This window comes from Camelus ferus, chromosome X, assembly GCF_009834535.1.
Source record: "Camelus ferus isolate YT-003-E chromosome X, BCGSAC_Cfer_1.0, whole genome shotgun sequence".
In the NCBI taxonomy this organism is placed as follows: Eukaryota; Metazoa; Chordata; class Mammalia; order Artiodactyla; family Camelidae; genus Camelus; species Camelus ferus.
This window is the reverse complement of record NC_045732.1, coordinates 93,382,855-93,402,001: the sequence shown is the minus strand read 5'-3', so window position 1 is coordinate 93,402,001 and position 19,147 is coordinate 93,382,855. Positions and strand designations below refer to the sequence as shown.

The 19,147-nt window shown below is 47.1% G+C and overlaps 1 protein-coding gene, 1 long non-coding RNA gene and 1 other non-coding gene across 8 annotated transcripts in view; 2 read left to right on the top strand and 1 right to left on the bottom strand.

The window, feature by feature from the left end:
* The first annotated feature begins 113 nt into the window (after positions 1-113).
* On the top strand, positions 114-2,070 carry LOC102511970. The gene has a single exon (XR_001366104.2). It is a non-coding gene; the product is annotated as a protein S100-A10 (transcript).
* A 33-nt stretch (positions 2,071-2,103) lies between these two features.
* LOC106729692 lies at positions 2,104-9,291 on the bottom strand. The gene is made up of 4 exons (XR_004318096.1): positions 8,498-9,291; positions 4,292-4,377; positions 2,584-2,749; positions 2,104-2,388 (listed from the first exon to the last, which is right to left on the bottom strand). It is a non-coding gene; the product is annotated as an uncharacterized LOC106729692 (long non-coding RNA).
* Positions 6,142-19,147, top strand: part of AKAP14 (A-kinase anchoring protein 14) — a 14,110-nt gene continuing 1,104 nt past the window's right edge. Inside the window, exons 1-6 of one of the 6 annotated variants that reach the window (XM_032475404.1) lie at positions 6,142-6,800; positions 6,965-7,108; positions 9,659-9,812; positions 12,401-12,567; positions 12,664-12,755; positions 16,778-16,960. In XM_032475404.1, the coding sequence (XP_032331295.1) occupies positions 6,533-6,800; positions 6,965-7,108; positions 9,659-9,812; positions 12,401-12,567; positions 12,664-12,755; positions 16,778-16,960 (1,008 nt within the window). In that variant the 5' untranslated portion in view covers positions 6,142-6,532. The remainder of the gene's footprint in view (positions 6,801-6,964; positions 7,109-9,658; positions 9,813-12,400; positions 12,568-12,663; positions 12,756-16,777; positions 16,961-19,147) is intronic. The other 5 variants (XM_032475407.1, XM_032475406.1, XM_032475403.1 and 2 more) reach the window with 5 other exon arrangements.

Here is a 19,147-nt window from a genome sequence, read left to right as displayed (position 1 = left end):
TACACAGGATCAAGCAATCTAGCCAGTGTAGCTTTATCACTTAAAAAAAAAAAAACAACTAGAAGGGAACTGAGGCTTGTAAAGTTATAGATGTAATGTACACCAAGCACCTATCACTGTGCCCAGTGCCTAATGTGTCGTAAATGGTAGTTGCTACTATTGTAATAGATATAATTAACATTTAAAAACATGTTTCTTCAGAGATTGCTAGGAGAATACAGAAAAAGTAGTGATTTTTTTCTCTAGTTCCTTTTCTGGGTGAATCCTGTAGTGCTTAAAATTCCAGACTGCACCTTCAATTTTCATGCATTCTGTATCTAGCACATAGTATTCACTTAAGTGTTGATTTTTATTTTAAATTGTTGTGTAGAGCAGCAACGATTATGTTTATTAAAGTGAGTGTACTGACCACTTGAAATAAAGAATTGCATGTTCAGTGCTAAAGTTAACCAGATAATAGGAAGATCTGAAAAGGTGTGTGTACTATAAAGATGGTGAATACTCTGTGTGTGTAGGTTAATACCCCAGGTGACCACAGGACCTCTAGGTGAGAAAAGTAAGTTGCTTATCATCTCCATCTTTTATCCAGTTTAACATTTGATCTGCTGATGACCTTAAACACCCCTGCACTGTATGGTTCCCGTTGACCTCATCATACAGGACAGGGCTTACAGAGGAAGGAGGTGGTGGTCACACTTAGAGGAATACTCTATATTGTGCCACCCTGTGATGGTGAAACTCTTGAAAGAAAGCTACAGTCTGCTCACAAACTTAACACAACCTCTAGTCTATTTAGGGCTGCACAGGGCTCATTTTATTGGTTGTTATGAGAACCATCTCTGGATAGGAGAAAGGGGGCAGGTAGTACAGATGGGTATACAGGACTTTTTGATAACATTACTAAATGTGTCACTAAATCTATTGATTTTTAGGTCTGGTATCTGCCCAGTGTACCTTTAGGCAGGGCTCATCCGCTAGAGGATTCATCCTTAGGTGAACGTCAGGGCTATAGAGTGAGGGGCTACATGTAGAAATCAGTTGGTCAGGTTCAGCATTAGCGTCCGAATTCTTCACCTCCTTTTTTGGCACTTGCTATGAAATTTAGCCTTATTTTTTACTCTGCTGCTAGGGAGTGAACCAGATTAAAACACTTTGAAGCTAGAAGACTGTATTGCTGCTTTGTAACCTACATTTCTCTTGGTTTTTTGCAAGTGTAGTTAGCTAGAAGGGTTTTCTTAGAGCAGCTCTGGCAGATGTGGTCTGGCTACTGACTTCCAGTCCGTAGTTCACCTGCTTTTAAGGCCAGTTGAGACTGGCCACGCGTCCCTGCCAGCCTGGAGTCCCCGCCGTGCCTCCTGCCTAGGCTTCAGCAGACCTCACCAAAATGCCGTCTCAAACGGAACACGCCATGGAAACCATGATGTTCACATTTCACAAATTTGCTGGGGATAAAGGCTACTTAACAAAGGAGGACCTGCGAGTACTCATGGAAAAGGAGTTCCCTGGATTTTTGGAAAATCAAAAAGACCCTCTGGCCGTGGACAAAATAATGAAGGACCTGGACCAGTGCCGAGACGGCAAAGTGGGCTTCCAGAGCTGCTTTTCGCTAATCGCCAGGCTCACCATTGTGTGCAATGACTATTTTGTGGTGCACGTGAAGCAGAAGGGAAAGAAGTAGGCGGGACTGAGCAGTTACTCCTGCCCTGATAAGAAGTCTCCCAAAGGGTCGCATAAGGAATGTGCCCCACAGCTTCCCCCTGTATAAGGATTTCCTGAGCAGATTGGGACCCTTAAAAAATGTACAAATAAAACCCAACTCCCCTTGGAGAAGCAGAGAAAGAAAAGTCAGTTAAAGCCAGATAAGCTTTTGATTTTTATATTGCTTGCATCCTCTTATCCTCAATAAACAAAATCATTTTTTAGTTCTGAAAAAAAAAAAAGGCCAGTTGAAAGGATGCCTGGGAAGTGATGCCATTCATTTGGTTTTATTCTTTTAAAAATTTTTTAAATTGAAGTGTATTTGATGTACAAGTTACAAGTGTACAATAAAGTTCACAATTTTAAAGGTTATATTCCATTTATAGTTATAAAATGTTGGCTGTATTCCTTATACATATGGTTTTATTCTTTATTTTAATTTTTAAATAGATACCATATTCACATAGCTCAAAAATCCAACAGCATAAGGTACAGAGTGAAAAGACTTGCTCCAGTCCCCTGCCCAGTGCCTGCCCCACTGTCACACCATCCCAAAGTGTCTATGCACATGTAAACGCATGTTTTGTCTTCTGTGATGGTAACACCTGATACGCAGTTTACCTTTATGTCACTTGTTTAGAAGAATGGTTCTTGTTTGAAATTATATATGCCAGGCTGCCATAGTTATTCCTGGGATCAAATGAAATAGTAAATAGGAAAAGACTGAAAAATGTTAGACGAAGCCATACACATTCAGAAGGGGGAGGAAGAGGATGGCCCTGCCCTTTGGGAAACATTTAAGTGAACTATTTATGGTAAAAAGAACATTCTAGAATCAGCAATTCCAACTTAAGAAAGGTTGAGGGATGGGAAGCAATCACTTACCTAGCCAACAGCAGACCAGGGACTAGAAGCCTGGTGTTTGGACTCCCAACCTAGTGTGCTTTTAACTGTCCTTTGTGGTTCACTTCAGTAAATAGTGCTGAGTAAATGCCACATGCCAGGCACTGTGCCTCAGATTTGAATAAGACAGCCTTTCCCCTCTGGAGCTCTGTCATAGGGGAGAAAGACAATTTCAGGTTGGAGCTCTGTCATAGGGGGGAAAGACAATTACAGGTTGGGGTGTGATGAGTGCCAAAACAGTGGTCTGCGAAAGATGCTGTGGGGGCACAGAGGTGGGGCCTGACCCAGCCTTCAGATTGGGGGAAGGGGAAGGGTTTCAGGTAGGTTGCAGGTGATGCCCACAGCAAGCCAAGTCTTGAAGGTTGGGAAGCATTTATGAGACAAGCAACTGAGGGGAGGACGTTCCATGCCGAGAAAACAGCGTTAGTGTGGGGCACAAACTAGCATGGCTATGCGGGAAAGGGCAACAGGTAGTTGTGCAGAACCAGAGCAAAGCCTGAGGCAAGAAAGAGGGAAGAGAGACCCAGAACACACACGGGCCCAGTACATCTCCCTCGGGGTGCTGGACTCTCCAAGGGCAGCTGGGAGCCTCTTTGGGGCAGAAAGCAGGAGGCTGAGGTGGCCACCCACATACAGCTGCGGGGCTGCTCTGCAGAGGACGGACTGAAAGCAGGGGTTCTCAGCCAGGGTGAGTTTGCCTCCCAGGGCACATTTGGAAAGTTTGGAGACATTTTTCATTGTCACATGGGGAGTTAGAAGAAGTGCTACTGACATCTAGTGGGTAGAGGCCAGCAATGCTTCTAAACAGCCTACAGCGCATGGACAGCCAGGACAGTGGGAGCCCACAATGTTAACACTGCTGAGATGGAGAAACCCTGAAAACAGCAGGGGCTCCATCAAGGCACATACCAGGGAGTGTTGCTGGTTTTTTTTTAAAATTCCTACTTATTCAGGAGTACATGGGGGCAGTTCCCCTTTTTCCCCCGTTCCTTGTTCTTTTCTCATTAAGGTTCAGATCCCAGGTTCTCCTTTGGCTCATCCCTAAACCTGAACTTTATCACATCCCTGGAGGCGTTTGTTTCCCCACAGGTGTGTCCCAACTCCCTGCAAGTGATGTGCCGCAGATAAGAAGGCAAAGAACAAAGCTTTTTTTTTTTTTTTTTTCCCGAAGAGATGTGGAGACTCGGAACATTGGGAGGACTGTCACCACCGCCTGTCACCTGTGCAACCTCAGGCAAGAAGTCACTTCACTGCTCTGAGCTTCAGGTCTCCTATCTCTCAAGTGAGGAAGTATGTGCTCTGCACACGTCCCTGGGTACCGAAACTGTCAGGAAGTCATGTATGTGGAGTGTTTGTAAACGTACAGCCCTGCTCACGTGGAAGGTATCATGGCTGGCTTACAGCTAAGCACCCCCTGAACAGTTGTCCAAGCCACCCCCAGGGCCCCCAAAGGCTCTTACCCAAATGTGGTGTCAGGCGGGCCCTCTGGCCCAGCATGTAACCAAGTGTAGGCAATCTCAGGTTCCGTCTTAGAACCAGTGAGCACATCTCGGGAATCCCCGGAGCACTGTGACACAGACAACAGACGGCACTACCCTCCATCAAGACACTAATTACTCTGAAGGTGTTTTCTGAGAGTAGAGAAGAAAATCCAGCTCACCGCCACTGTGGGAACCAAGCGCCTGCTTACCCCTCTCAGCGGATGCTGCTGGCTCTGCTCTAAGGAAAGCTGGTGACTGGATGGGACTGAAGCTGGCTGCCCTCAACAGGAAGCTTCTGGATGAGAGGAGGGGTGAGTGTTAAACATCTCTTAGTTTTCAGAATTTTGTATTACCCTCATACTTTTGTGACCTGAGAAGTCAAATTATTCTACTATACTTTTGTGAGACACAAGACACCTGGAACAATTCTAGAGTTTTTTCTTTCCCAAGTATGTCAATGCAGATTTTAAAGATCTAAAGACATTGGCATTCAGCTTCTTGGTTTGGGCCTCTGTGTGCTTGTGTAATGGTCCCCTCCTCCCCCTACCTCATCCACACACCCCTGACCAAATCTTTTATCTCTGAGGTTTGCATACTCTGGAATATTCTTCTGGGATGTCCTCTTCCTTTGCTTTCCAGATAAAGCTGGAGTAGACCCTGAGCTGGGGGTGAGCATGCTCTTATAACCTTCACATTTTGGTGCATTGTTGATAAAAGACAAGAGAAGGAAATTTCTGTGAAGAATAAATCTAATGCTATATTTGCATTAACTGTAAAAGGCTTCTTTGGCATATCTGTGTACCCTCTTTACAGCTGTTAGCCGCAGTACACCTCCCCCACCCCCAAAGGCTCTTTAGCGATGAAGAGCCCAATCACTGCTTTTGGGATTTCCACAAATCTTGATTCAGAACTAGAGACCTAATTGTTCTTTTCAGGGCATCACTGAGAAAATGGCCTAGCAGATCGATCTTGTATGTAACTGGCGCTTTATTAATTTGAACACATTTTGTTTCATCTGTTTGTTTCTTGGCAGGCATCTTCCTCAGTTCCAGAAAACATGGAGGTGCACCAATTACTATATACGGCCTAGAGAGTGGTCAGGTAATACAATTTACAAACAAGTATGCAATTTTATTACAACCCCAAAGAACTGTAATAGCAAAGGCAGTAGAAAAAAAGGGAAGACAATGGAAAAAAGCATCACTGAGCATCACTGTCCCAAGAAAACAAAAATCTTTCCCATGTGCTTAAGGGTTTCTTTGGTATACCTGCTTGTCCCCCCCCCCAACCTGTGCCACCTGCCACATGGCTGGGGAGGGTCTCATTCTGCAGATGGATTTTTTTCCTTCTAGGCTTTGTTTCTAGAGGCCAGAAAACAGTGTAGCCCCCCAGAAGCCTACTCTCCTCTCTTACCTCTAAGAGCCTAGTCTTTGGGGCAGGGTGGGTCAGGTCTCTAGGATGACTCTGGAGCTTTCATCCAGTGCCTGTTAAGTATGGCCCAGTGTAGTTCTGACCGTGGAGCAGAACATCAAGGCATTGCCATCAGAAGTCCACCCATGTGAGAACAGCTTGCCATAGTACTTGTGTTCTGAGCAAAGCCCAGTTCAATGAGGTACTCGCCCTGTGGCAGACTTGCATGCTTAAGGATGGCTGGAATGTTCCGAGAGGCCTTTGTGACATCATGACTCTCAGGGATCCACTCATCTGGGACTGACCAGCACAGTGCTCAGGGCCTCTGGCCTTTATGGATGGAGAATGGACCCCAGTTTAGGAAAGGCCCCCGGGCTCCTACCGCCTTCTCTCCTTTCCCTCCTTTCCTTTCCCAGGACAGTCTGGTGATTTTTCAGACTTGATGTGAAGTCACTCAGCCACACTGATGTAGAACCTGCCCAAATCCAACGTGCCTTGCTACCTACATGTGACTGGCTAGATATCCTTTCATGTGAGCACACCTTATCTTCCCAACTAGATTGTAAGTGCATTGAAGGTGAGAATCTTGTCTTACTCGGCTTCACTTCGCCACAGTGCCTGCCACCTGCGCACTTTGCTAAAAGATACCTGCTGGCCGACTAGGTTCACTCGACAAGAGATTGTCAGCACTGAGCTAGAGCGTCATCGCTGAGAACGGAAGTAGGGAGGAGGAAAGGGGCGGGGGGAGAATAAGAAGATAAACAAAGGAGAGGGGGGATAGGGTGAGCACGAGGGTACAAGGGGAGGCGAGGGCAGAAACAGAGAGGGAATGAATATGACTGAAGGGGCAGCGATAAAAAGAAGAGAACTCAAGGCCCATGGTGCGAGGGTGTGGCGTCCGGAAGGGCCCCCACCCCCACCCCGGCTTTCGCTCTGGCCCCTCGTGCTCTGGCGTCAACCACCCCTGCCCGGGGCCTTCGCCCCATGTCCTCAATTCAGGAAGACGCTCACAGCGACCTTAACGGGGCTCCAAAGCAACCATGGTGAGCACCGCACCCTGGGTACGAGCTCACCGCCCTCCCACACGCGGGCAGGGGAGGCCCCGCCCTCTCCGACCGGCGGGGCGGCGGCGGGAGGCCCAGGCGGGTGGGGCGCACGGCCCACCCCGCGTCGTCGGTCTCCCGGGAAGCGGCCGCGGCACACGCTCACCGCGGGCCGACCGGCCTGCCGCTCCCAGGCAGGGTCTGGAAGGGCCTCGTGGCGGTTCTCCCGGGCACGTCCTTGCGCACCGGCTCCACGTTCTCGCAGGTGCTCGGGGGCACGCGAGCGGACAAGGGCTTGGGGCTCCTCGGGGGTGAGGCTCATGGCGGGGGTGGGGGGCGGTAGGAGCGGGGCTGCCGAGTTCGAGATTTCCTTCCTGAGGAAGAAGGCACTGAGTTTGCTGAGCCCCTGACCAGCTCCTGCCTCACCAGGGAGGCAGAAGCATCCGAGGAGGAGGGCACGGCTTGGAAGAACCTGTCCTCTGCGCTGCATGAGAGTTCAAAAGGCCTCTCAATCTGGAGAGCCCCGAGGCCAGAATTTGTCGCTTCAGCGAGGGGCTTGGCTGGGGATAAGAGGTAAAGTTCTGGCTCACCGAGTTGCAGCTCCTGCTTCAAAGAGGAGCCTTTCTAATTGGCTGGTAAATCTCTCCTGGCTACCCCACGAAAATACTTTGCCTACTAGGAGTTTGTCTTCGCTTGCCTGCATGGCTCTCTCCTCTGGGTAATTAAGAATCCCACTGCTTGCCTCTCAGGCCAGGTCCTTACCTGGGGCCTCTCATCACTGGCCCCCGGGCTTCTTAGGAGAGGTCCGACTGCCCTTGCCCACGAAAGGTTGGCACACAGGAAGCCAGAGCTCTGCCCTTTGGGAATGCAGCTACTGAGGGGCCTAGTGTTTCCCGTTTCCCTTCTTTTCCCCAGGGAACCCAGAGGAGGGCAGGGCTGTGGATCCGGGCCAGCTGTGGCACTAGAGTTGGTCTGATGGGCTGTGTGGGAGTCAGACCAGAGAACAGAACTGAAGTTAGTCCTATCATCAGTCGTATTCGTAGATCAGGGACCTGCGGACTCACCAATACCAGTGTCCACACGCATCCTCCTCCTGCCCTGGCTGCTGGGCAGGGGGCCTAAACAGTGAGGGCTCCAGACACACCTGCCCCTGTTGTCCCAGGCACGTTCTCCCAGCTTTTGGGAAGTGGCGGGCTCTTTCTGACTCCTATACTTTTGGACTTTGCCTGTTGTGGTTAGTTTCTTCATCATCATGATTGTGGTAACTAATGTTTTTTGAGCACTGTGGACAAAGAATGTTGCCTGCCATCAAGCCATCAGCCACTGCAACCATCAGGGTGTGCCCTGAGTGGGGTTCAGGATGGGGGGCTGGGAAGCAATACTGGCCCTAGATAGTTAAGATGCATATCAAAGGAATAATTTTAAGGAGCCCAGACTCTTGCATCTTCCAAAATGTAGAATCACTAATTTCATTAACTTGAGATGTCTGCTTTTTGTGATTAGCAGTAATCTTTTGATGTTTGACTACATTTGTTTTTTTCAACAAAACTTCCTAGATATCTTGGCTCCTCTCTTACCTCTTTGGTGCAGTTCCTCAGAACTAAGAGGCCATCTCCTGGGCTAGAATCCTCAGTAAGCTCCTTGAATAAAATGTAACTCTTGCAACTTTTAGGTTGGGTTTTTTTGTTTTTCAGCTGACAACACTTAGAGTGTACCCGTCCTTGTTTTGAGCGCTCTGCATGAATTGCTTCATTTCATCTTCTTATCAACCTTATGAAGTGACTCCTATTAAGATCCGCATTGTACACATGAAGCTCAGAGAGGTGAAACAACCTGCCTAAAGTCACAAAGCCAATGCATGGCAGAGCTGGGATTTGAAATCCTACCCTCGATCAGAGTCTGAGTTCTTCCAACTAAGCCACAGTACCTCCCACCCATCTCCCTCCCCAGTACCATCCCTACCTCACTGCACCACCTTGGCATCCAATCTGTATGTGGGCCCTGGGTCTGTGTGTGTCTTCCAGGCAGCTAGCTCAGCATTTCATCCTGGATAAAGAGGATACTCAACAAAGCACTGACTTTGTTGTGATTGAGGCCAGTTTGGTGAGAAACCAACTACTCCTTATACAAGCACAGTGGTTAACGGCAGGGGTTCTGAGACTTAGAACTTCAATGAATTAAAAAAATTAGTAAAATAAAACTGGGTCCTAACATAGAGCCAACAACTTTTCATTTCACCACTTAAAAGAACACTATACTACTACTACTATTAATAATAATACTAGAAATAATATCTAAGCATTATAGAGTGTATGATGTACTAGGCACTGTTCTCAGTCTTTACATGGATTATCGGATTTGATCCTCATAAAGAACCCTATTCCACATTGATTGATTTGTGAATGTTGAACCACCCTTGTGTCCCTGGGATGAATCCAACTTGATCGTAGTGTATATACTCTTTTTCACATGTTGTTGGATTTGGTTTGCTAATATCTTGTTGAGAATGTTTACATCTATATTCGTCAAAGATTTTGGCCTGTGATTTCCTTTTAGGCAGTGTCTTTGGTTTTGGTATCAGGGTGATGGTGGCTTCTAGAACCCTATTCCACAGGCACTCTCATCCCCATTTTATAGATAAGGAAACTTAGAAATGTTAAGTAAACTGTCCCTGGGTCTACGCTGATAACCATTATAGTATAAGCTCATCCTTGATTCATAAAAGACATCTTTGAAAACAATCAAGCACACAAGGGAATTCCTAACCTCAGAATTGGGGAATAAATAAGTAAAAACTCAGTCAATGCAGTTGGACAACTCTGGGTTTGAGTTTGGGGCAATTTATTTAATTCTCTCTGTGCCTCTGTTCAACTGTAATGAAAACACTGACGCCTACCTAACGGGGCTATTGAGAGGAGTAAATAAGCCCTTCACACGGTGACGAGCACATATGAGGGCCTCCAGGATGTGCCAGCTGTGCGGCCTATACTTACTATTTTTCCTGGCACAGTTCTGCAAGCCCGTCTCCTCCTGGGGAGAAGCTGGGTACGGATACAACAGCTTGGTCCTGCTCTGCAGGTAAGATTGCTGCTGTGACTGACTGTCCTCCTCCCTCACTAACAGAGGCATTTGGGCTTCGCTTCCCATTGGTTGAAATTGGTGTTGCCCTGGCAGTACTTGTAAACATTCCATCTGGGAATCCCTGGGAAAAGCTGCTGAGAGACTGTCTGAGGCTTTCCTGGCTACTACTTTTCCAAACAAGGATCTGGTCCCTCAGGTATCGGGGGTTACTAAGGGTGGGAGGGCTCCTCAAAAAGGACCTGCAGTGGTTCTCCCTGTTTATCACCCAGACCCCAAACTTGACCACACCCCTGACTCTTCACACCCATTCTGCCCATCTGGCCTCATTAGGAAGGGAAGGGGAGAAAAGGAACTAGGAAAGGCCAGTGGGAGGGAGGATAAAGAATGATTCGTCCTGGGAAGGGGTGTAGCTCAGAGGTAGAGTGTGTGCTCAGTGTGCACGAGGTCCTGGGTTCAGTCCCCAGTACTGCCATTAAAAAAAAAAAGTGAGTTGTCCCACGGACATGTGAGGATAAGATCTGGACTGTGTCCTGAGCCCTGCTCTCCGCTTTCCCTCTCCCATCAGAGCACAAGTCTCCTTGGGGAAGGTCTTAAGGAGGTCTTTCCATGGACAAGGCCCCCACCTCATTTGCTTGGTGTTGGATGTCATAGATTTGGCTTCCAGTTAATTCATTAACAGGTAATTTGCTGAAGCCAAGTCACTGAGTGACCAAGTAGCCAAATGGGCCATTTTCTTTTTTTTCCACTTTTTAAAATTGAAGTATAGTTGATTTACAATGTTGTACTAGTTTCTGGTGGGCAGCATAGTGATTCAGTTATACATATATATTCTTTTTCATTACAAATGGGCCATTTTCTGAAGGATCAAATTGCTGTATGGTTAATTAACCAAAGCCTGCCGAATTTACCAATTTACAAAAAAACTGTTGTTGTCTTTAACTATGGAGTTTATGGGAAATTGATTTGGCCAAATTGGCATGACCCTTGGGCTGGGGAGCACCAGTTTTCTAGGGTTCAGGGCCTTCAGACACCCTTACCCCCACCCTCAGTCCGTCCTCGCTCTGGGATGGGCAGCCTGAGAAGATTCCATTTGCCCCCAGCGGATGACCCTGTCTAACAACAGGGAGCTAAGGCAGAGGCAGACTAGCTTACCTGCTGATAGGAAAGCCAGTGAACACGAGTCAGCATCATTCCTGGCAGGTCTGAAGCTGTTCAAACCACTCCTGGGCTGACAGCCTCAGGAACAGGCTTCCTCGATTCATATGGTAACAGGAGTCCCTCTCCAGGACTCATGGTCCCAGCAGGAAACTGTTGGCACAAAAAGTAGGAGAGGTTGAGAAGGGTTAAGTAAAGGGAATATTTACAAAGGTGAGGGCAGACGGTAGGGAAAGGAGGGCACGTGCAGCTCCCTGAGGCTGGTAAAGCTGAGGGGAGAGAATGGTCACCCTCACCCGACTGAGTGGTGAGAGAGCTGCCCCAGGGCAGGTGGCGCCTTCCCCTCACAGCCAGCCACAGGTGACCTGGGCTGGGAGACCCCCGGGGAGTATATGCCTCTAGCTCACTCTCCTCCCTTCAGCCTGGTCTCCCCATTGTGTGGAGTGGCCTGGAAGACAGGGCAGGAGAGAGTCCACTGCTGCAGTCCAGAAGGGTCTGCCTTCCAGGACAGCAGGGGAGACGGGGGCAGTGGGCCTGGAGGGGCAAATGCGAGGTCTCCAGCGCACCATCTCACAGCACTTGGTGAGAGCTGAATGCAACGAGGTACATTAAAGACCCCAAACTGAGAGTTGCTCTTGATTGAAAAATAAATAGCTCCCCTCGGAGTGAGAGATCCACTTTCATGCAGCACCCGCCATGCAAGGGATTTATAACTGCTAGAAGTAAGGTATCGCTCCTCAGTGAAGAGACTTTAGTATAGCAGGGAAAGAAAGATGATCTAAGACTCAAGGGAAAAGATGGGGGAAACATGGAAAATGTGCAGCAGACTTCTAGCTCGGTGACAAACCCTTCACAGCCCTGGTAACTCTAATTTCCACAATCTCAGTAGATGTCAAGGGCATTTGGAAATTTTAATTATCACTTATGATAAACATCTTACTAAAACAAGAGCAGACAAATATATCTTCTTAATAAATCTCAAGCCATGAAGCAGCAGCACGCTTGTGGTGTAACACCAGGAAGCACCCCCACTGAAGCCCCACGCGAGAGAAGCAGGCTCATCACCTCCACCTTCATCTCTGTTTTCCCGGAAGTGTTACCCAAAGCTCATGCTTGTATACTGCTGGGAGAAAGGTGGTGAAAAGTGATACTTTCTGACAGATAATTGTATACCTAGAAAATCCAAAAGAAAAAAAGTGGAAAATGAGCCCCTTCTATACTGTATTGCCTCTCATCATTTTTATTCACTTTATCTTTAAAAAGCCACATGCCCTCAGCCACCTAAAGCAGTGATTGAGGTTCTGATAAAGACTCAACTAGAAATCAATATTGCTAGAACTCTAAGAAAGTTAGAAATCATTCTACTACATCTTGCTTGACTTAAGTCTTCATGGCTATGAGATTGGGGAAATCCTTGGTTTTCAGGAATAGTGGATGTCAGCAGCCAGACACAAAGGGTAAACAGTGAGGCCTCACTCCTACCCCAGCCCCTAATCCCCTCCATCGAGAAAATGACCATTTCCTGTATCTTGTGATTTCTCAAGACATAGTCTGTACTTATATGAGTGTACACACACACACACACACACACACACACGTAAAGGTAACTTCTTGAGTTTCTTTTTCCAGTCAAAAGAAAATGAAGCGGACGAAACATGTCAGATTTCAGGAGGAAGTAAACGTGGCTAAAGAGACTACAAGCCAGACGGCGGACACACAAGACACCAGCAGTGTAACTGAAGTGGCTCTAGCTCTAGCTAAGGATGTCATCGCTGCTGCTGTTCAGTCCGTGAAAGGTGGTAATCCTGTTTGGGTGCCTCAAGGATTGTCTGATGACGTAACACGCCACACAAGGAGAGGAGGCAACTAATGAATTCCCACCTTGTTTGCAGAAGCTGAAAACCCCATCAAAAACATCGACTGGGTCACACACGGTGAATTCACAGCAGAAAGGGGCCGTAAACAAATTGAGCAGTTTGTCTTGGTAAGTGAGTTGACCACTCCAGCTTGGCATACAAAGGCAAAGAACAATAGAAAGTCTCCTGTTTGATGAAAAGTTTGAAGTCCTAGAAAGCTTAAGAGATGATTTCATAGGCGACCAGAATAAGTAAAAACTGTCCTCATCTGGGTTTCAGAATCAAGATGGGATAGTCTTTGAAGGTTAAAAGCTCAATCGCATTTCCCAGTGTTGGTATCATCCTAACCGTTCTTTTCCCTAGGAAACTCGGATAGTCTCAGTGAGCAACTTTCCCGTGCTGCTGCTCTAACTGGGGGACTGGTGGCCTAAGGAGGGAGCTGCCCCCCTAAAATAGTTCACCATCTCCAACTTTAGAGTGCTCATATTAACAGGGGAGGCACATAGATCACAAGTCTTTTTATTTAGCTTTGAAACATATTCACTGGACAGTCAGATGTACATGCTCATAAATTCCTTTTCTTTCTCCTTATGGACCTGGCTCTGACCCAGTTGAGGGCTTATCCTGGCAGCCTCCGGGAGAAGGCCGTGAGTTGCTTTGCATAACCAGTGCAGTGAATAAAGAAGAATGGCCTGAAATCCCCACTCACTGTATTTCCTTCGAAGAGAAACCAGTAGAAATTGGTGGAGGCAAACTCCCTGACCCTGGGAGAAGTTTCCAGCTGCCTCTGTCCCTCTGGTCAGCCCATTCAAGCCCTCCGCCCGAAGGGCACCTGGGAAGGCCCAGTCAGGAGAGAAGGAGGAAGGGTCAGGGGTTTCTGGCTCCACAACTTCCACTTGTAACCCGATGGCAAAACTTTCCATTCCCAGGGCAAGGGGGATCTGGAGCAGGCTGAAGAGGAATGGTGCAAAGTCCTAGTCACTCTTAGGCCTTCCTGCCCGGCCCCCATCTCCATTTGGGTTTGGGCAACAGGCCCTGCCTGCTGCACCCAGGGAATCAGACTGGAATGGGACACAGAACAAGCGGGAAAGTGTTCCCCTACAGATCCCACTAGTTATTCTGAGTTAAAGGCAAAAGTAAGTCCTGACAGGGGCCTACAGGGCCCGACATGATCTGAGTCTCTACCCGCCACCTTCCCCCCAGACTGCTCAGACCTCGTCACCTCTCTTCTTCTCCCCTTTCACCCTCCTCACTCCAGCCACACTTGCCTCCTTGCCATTCAACTCTAAGGCACACCCCCACCCCAGGGCCTTTGCACTTGCCATTCCCTTTACCTGGAACTCCCTCCTCTGAGATCTCCTTATGGTTCATGCTTTCCCTCTCTTCAGCTCTTTATTCAGACGCCACCTGCTCATTGAGGCCTCTTCTGGCCACATCATCTAAAATTGCACCCGTCTCTCCTCTGACTTTTTTTCCATTAGCACTTAGCTCTGCCTAAGAGATTAGATTTTATTTACCCTGTTGCCTTTCTCCCACCACCAGATTGCATGATCCATGAGGGCAGAGACTTTTGTTCATTGCTCTGTCCCCAGCCCCTAGAAAGGTCAGATACATAGTAAATGCTCTATAAGTATGTGTTGAATACACGAACAGATTTTTCTTCTCTCCATACCATTATTTCTTCACAGATGAAAAGCTAGGTCAAAGTGTTTGTCTTACCCATTTGTAGGACTGCTGTGAGGACAGAGAACAATTAGAAAGTAGAAGGTAACTGAAAAGCTAAAAGCTCTATATAACTCGATGAAAAATCACCCTGTTCCCAGCCCCACTAATGCAGCAAGCCCTAGAAGTCAAGTCTACCATCTAAGTGCCAGGCACTTCTGATGGAGAGCTTTGTCTAGCTTACTGCAGATTTCCCAGAGGCCACCAGACGCCAGGGGGTGGCAAATTAGGAGTTATTACCATTTACTGAGTGAGCACTACTATGTGCCAAGCACCACCAGGTACTTCACATGCATTGTCTCACTGAATCTTCACAACAAACCTGTGTGTGCATACATCAGTGTACCCATTTTACAGATGACAAACCTTGAGGCTCAGAGAGGTTGGGAAGTTTGTCCGAAGTCCTTCTGATTAAACAGCAAAATGAAGTTTTGATCATAGGTCTGTCTGATATACTTTTTCCACCTAATTATAGGAAAAGTACTTTTTGATGACAAAAGTAATGGAGAGTTTACTGTCAACGAAAAATGCAAATTCAAAAGATTTTACGGTATTGCAATGTGAATAAGAATGGTTAAACCTGGTGTCAGAAGGCCTGTGTGTAGGGAGGGAGCAGGCACACTTATGTCACTGGGCATAACTGGTTTATTTTCTTCAGGAATGCAGTCTGACCACAAGAGTACACAAGTTCTTCAGACAAGGAAAACTGGTAATTCCCCATACCTAAAACACTAAAACACTTAAAATTATTTTTATCATGAAAATAAGACATCATTATTAAAAAAAAAAACCTAGTGAGGAAAAAGACACAAAGCAGAAAATGCGAGGTCCCCTTCCACCCCCACAAAACCCAGTTCTACTCCCTCAAATGACACTTACCATTGATAACAGTTTTGTGCACATACTTCGAGATGCCTGTTGGTTTTGAGTGTCCAGCAATATGTACTTGGCTAAGCCATCCGTGGTAGAGCAGCACAATGAGACACTGTTTCCTAGAAGTGAGTATATGAAGCCATGTTATGTAAAAATGATAAAACACAAGGATAATACACACTCGCTGCAGCTACATAAAGCTGCCTGTACAGAGATAAAAATGGGGAGAGACTGGCCTGATGGAAACAGCTGAATTTTTATCTAAGGCTGCTTTAGAAACTCTTAGAATTAAGACATCTGATGGGGTAGAGAGAGCACTGAGCTGCTGGGGAGCCCGGGCCCCAGTCTCAGCTGTTGTGTTTGATGGTCCCTTCCTATTTCTAGGCCCCCGGATCCTCATCTGCAAAGTGAGGGGCTTTGTTAGGTGATCTCCAGGGACCACTTCAATGCTACAAAGTCTGTGATTGTGTGACAGATTAAACATTAGGCCTGAAAAAGTATATTAATGTAGAAAAGTGGGGGGAAAAAAAGCATGTTCCAGTGGGCCTCGAGGGGTTGACTGTTGGATTCCTTCGTTAAAAGGAACAACGATCTCTGTAAGAAGACACAGACCCTGATCTCAAGGAATCTAGAGTCTGGTGCTCCTCTCTGGCTAATGGGAACAGCCAATCGGGTAGAAATTTGAAATAAAGAGCTGAGGCAGAAGGCCAGTCTAGTTCTTTTTAGGAGGGCCTGAAATCTTTTTACCAGTCTCCTCCCACACCTCTCCCACATCACTGGGATTGTCAGACTGTCATCCACTTCCTTCCTTCTGTGGACCTTCCTCTTAATTCACGATCTTTTTTGATTTGGAAGTGCCCCAGTAGCCAGTGCAAGGGGGTTCTGTCAAACTCGCTGAATACCTCTGGCGTTCAAGGCCTGGTGCTGAGACTCAAGGCTGCATCATGACGTCTGTGGACCCCAGGTGTTAGTAAGATTAGCGCTTTGGATGGGGAAGCTTTGCCAAGGGATCTGAGGGGTCTGGATGGTCCTTTGCCAGGCCCATCCCTTTTCTGACCTTATTTTATCTGCTACCTAGGGCTGCAACGAAATGAGTCTGACTTTCAAAAACAGCTTGTGAAACCAGCCTCATTACTTTCTAGTCACACCTTCAGGTCTCCTGGAGTGGAGTGAGCAGAACACAGGTTCTAATCACTTTCTAATTATTTTCCAATGAACCAAACTTGCCTTCCAAGTAAGGGTCTGGAAGGAGGTGCGTGTGTGTGTGTGTGTGTGCGGTGTGTATGTACACACACATCTGAGTGTGCCCTCCTGCACTCGAAAGCCCACTCTCAAGTGATGTCTGCACTATTCACTTATTTCAGCTCCACTTTTTCTCTTCTCTACCTGTGGAGACAAGTGGGGGCTGACTCTAGTGTGAATCTCAGTCAAAAGTGTTAGAGATGGACTCCAGGAGCAGGGCTGTAACCCCTCCTGTTGTGCACCTTCACCTAGTGAACTTGTGTAGAAGTCTGCTTTCCTTCCTCTGTGTGCTTTTTCTTTTTTCTGTAAACAGAAGTGGGAGTATCACAGCCGCTGGGTGCACTACACAGACTTTTTAAGGAGGGAAGACATGGGCCACAGCATCTTCCACTACATCTACTGTGTGCGCTGGAGCATCCCAACTGCTCAGATACCCATTGCACAGATAACTGCCGGTGTCTACTTCACCATCAAGATCCACAAAAAAAAACCTCCGGTAAGTGTTTCCTTTTCCGCCCTGCTCCCATCAGTGAGGCTCCAGTGAGAACGGAGACTTCTATTGTGAAGGCCACCGATGACCTCTTCTTTGTAAAACTGACCAGTCGTATTTCTGTCCTCATCCTGCTTGGCCCGCCTGCAGCATTTGCCAAAGCTGATCACTTCCTCCTCCGTGAAATACTGCATTTGGCTTCTAGAACAACATTCTCTCCTGGTTTTCTTCCTGCCTCACTGACCATTCCTTCTCAGTCTCGTGCTGGTCTCTCCTCTTCTCACAAACCGCTTCGTATTGGAATGTCCCAACACTCAGGTCTTGGACCTCTTCTCTATGCTCACTTCCTTGACAATCTTATCCAGTCTCCTGGCTTTAAATGCCACCTCTAGCTTATGATTCCCAAATTTCCACCTCCAGCCCAGACCTCTGCCACTTGGATGTTTAGTAAGCATCTTACTTCTTGTGTCCAAAATTGAACTTCTGATTTTCCTTTCCAAACCTGACCTACCTGCACCTTCCTCATCTCAGCTGATGGCCAAAATCCTCCACTGCATCCCTGGCTCTTCTTTTTCCCTCACCTCCCTCATCCAATCCATGAGGGACCCTGAGGGCCCTACCTTCAAAACCTGGCCCTGAATCCAAGCATTTCTTCCTACTCCACCTCTACCACCCTGGACCAAGACACCATCATCTGTCACCAAAGTTATTTCAACAGCTTCCACCCTTACCTGCATCCTGTCTCTTCTCAGCCAGCCAGAGTGAACCTTGGAAAATCAATGAGCCTATGTCACTTCTCTGTTTCAAATGTTCCAACGTGCTTCTCAGACTCAGAAGTGCATGCGAATTACTCAGGGATCGTTAAAAGGAAGATTCTGGTTCAGCAGGTCTGGGGCAGGGCCTGAGATTCTGCAGCACTAAGAAGCTCCCAGGTGATACTGATCAGGACCCAGGGCCACCGACCACATTTTGACTAGTGAGGGCCCACAAGGCCTTGTGTGGTCTGGTCCTTCGTTATTTCTGCTTTCCCACCACACCTTCCCCTGACTTACTCTGCTCCAGCCACTCTGTTCTTCCCTCTCCTCAAATAAGCCAGGTGTAGTCCCGCCTCAGGGCTTCGGCACTTGCTCATCCCTCTGCCTGGAAGCCTCTCCCCAAGGCATGTGCACGGCCAGCTCGCTCACCCCCTGCACTGCACCTTCCACCCCGACTCCCATGCTTTTGCTTTTTCTCCATAACACTTTACCACCTTCTGATCTTCGATATAACTTATCTCATTATAGTCTGCTCCCCCACTGGAATGTAAGCTTCAGGAAGGCAGGGATTTTTGTCTTGCTGTAAAACAAGGCCTGCCAATAGTAGGCACTCAGTAAGTCCTTAAAGGAATGACTGCTTGGTCCACTAGGTAGACCATGAATATGAAATATGTTGATAGCTGGTGTGAAAGGAGTTCATATAACATCCATGAATCCAGGGTTAGGGTCCTCAGAAAAGCAGGGTTGGTACCAAGCATAATGCCTGGAATACAGCAGACATAAAAATGTTATTTCCCTTTTGCCTTCATCCTTTCACTGAAGTTATTTGAGTCTTTGTGTGACTCTAAGGCTTTACATACAATCACACAGTGAGCCAACTATGTCCTATATTCATCCCATCCCAGTACAAACTTACCCATTTGGAGAGTTTAGAACCTGGAGTGCTCTAAAGAGGTAAAATACGTGTTCTCACTTCTGACCATACATCCCGCCATCAGCTGTCTTGCTGACTGGCAAGGTCTAAGATCGGAAATTGAGGCTGCTGGAGGTGAAAGTGACCATGACCAGAGACCACACAGAGAGAGGGCTGGGGAGATGGGCTCTTGCTCACAATTCCAAGTATAATTTTGGAGGGGATACTGGATGGAGACACCACTGAGACAATATTATAGCCTACATTTTTGTACTGTTTTAAAAATGTTTTTGAGCTGTATTCATCTGTATGATTTCATTCTTAGGCCGTCCTTACAAGGTAAGCTGGTACTGTCAGTTGAGTAAACCAGAGCACATAAAGATGGCACGTGACTTACACTCCTATTGATGAGAGCACAGCCTCTCCTGACTTGTTTCCAATTTTGTGGAGACTCAAGGTATTTGTTGCCAAAAAGATCTTCTGGAGAACAGAGAGTTTTTTGGTTTTTTTTTTTTTTTTTTTTTT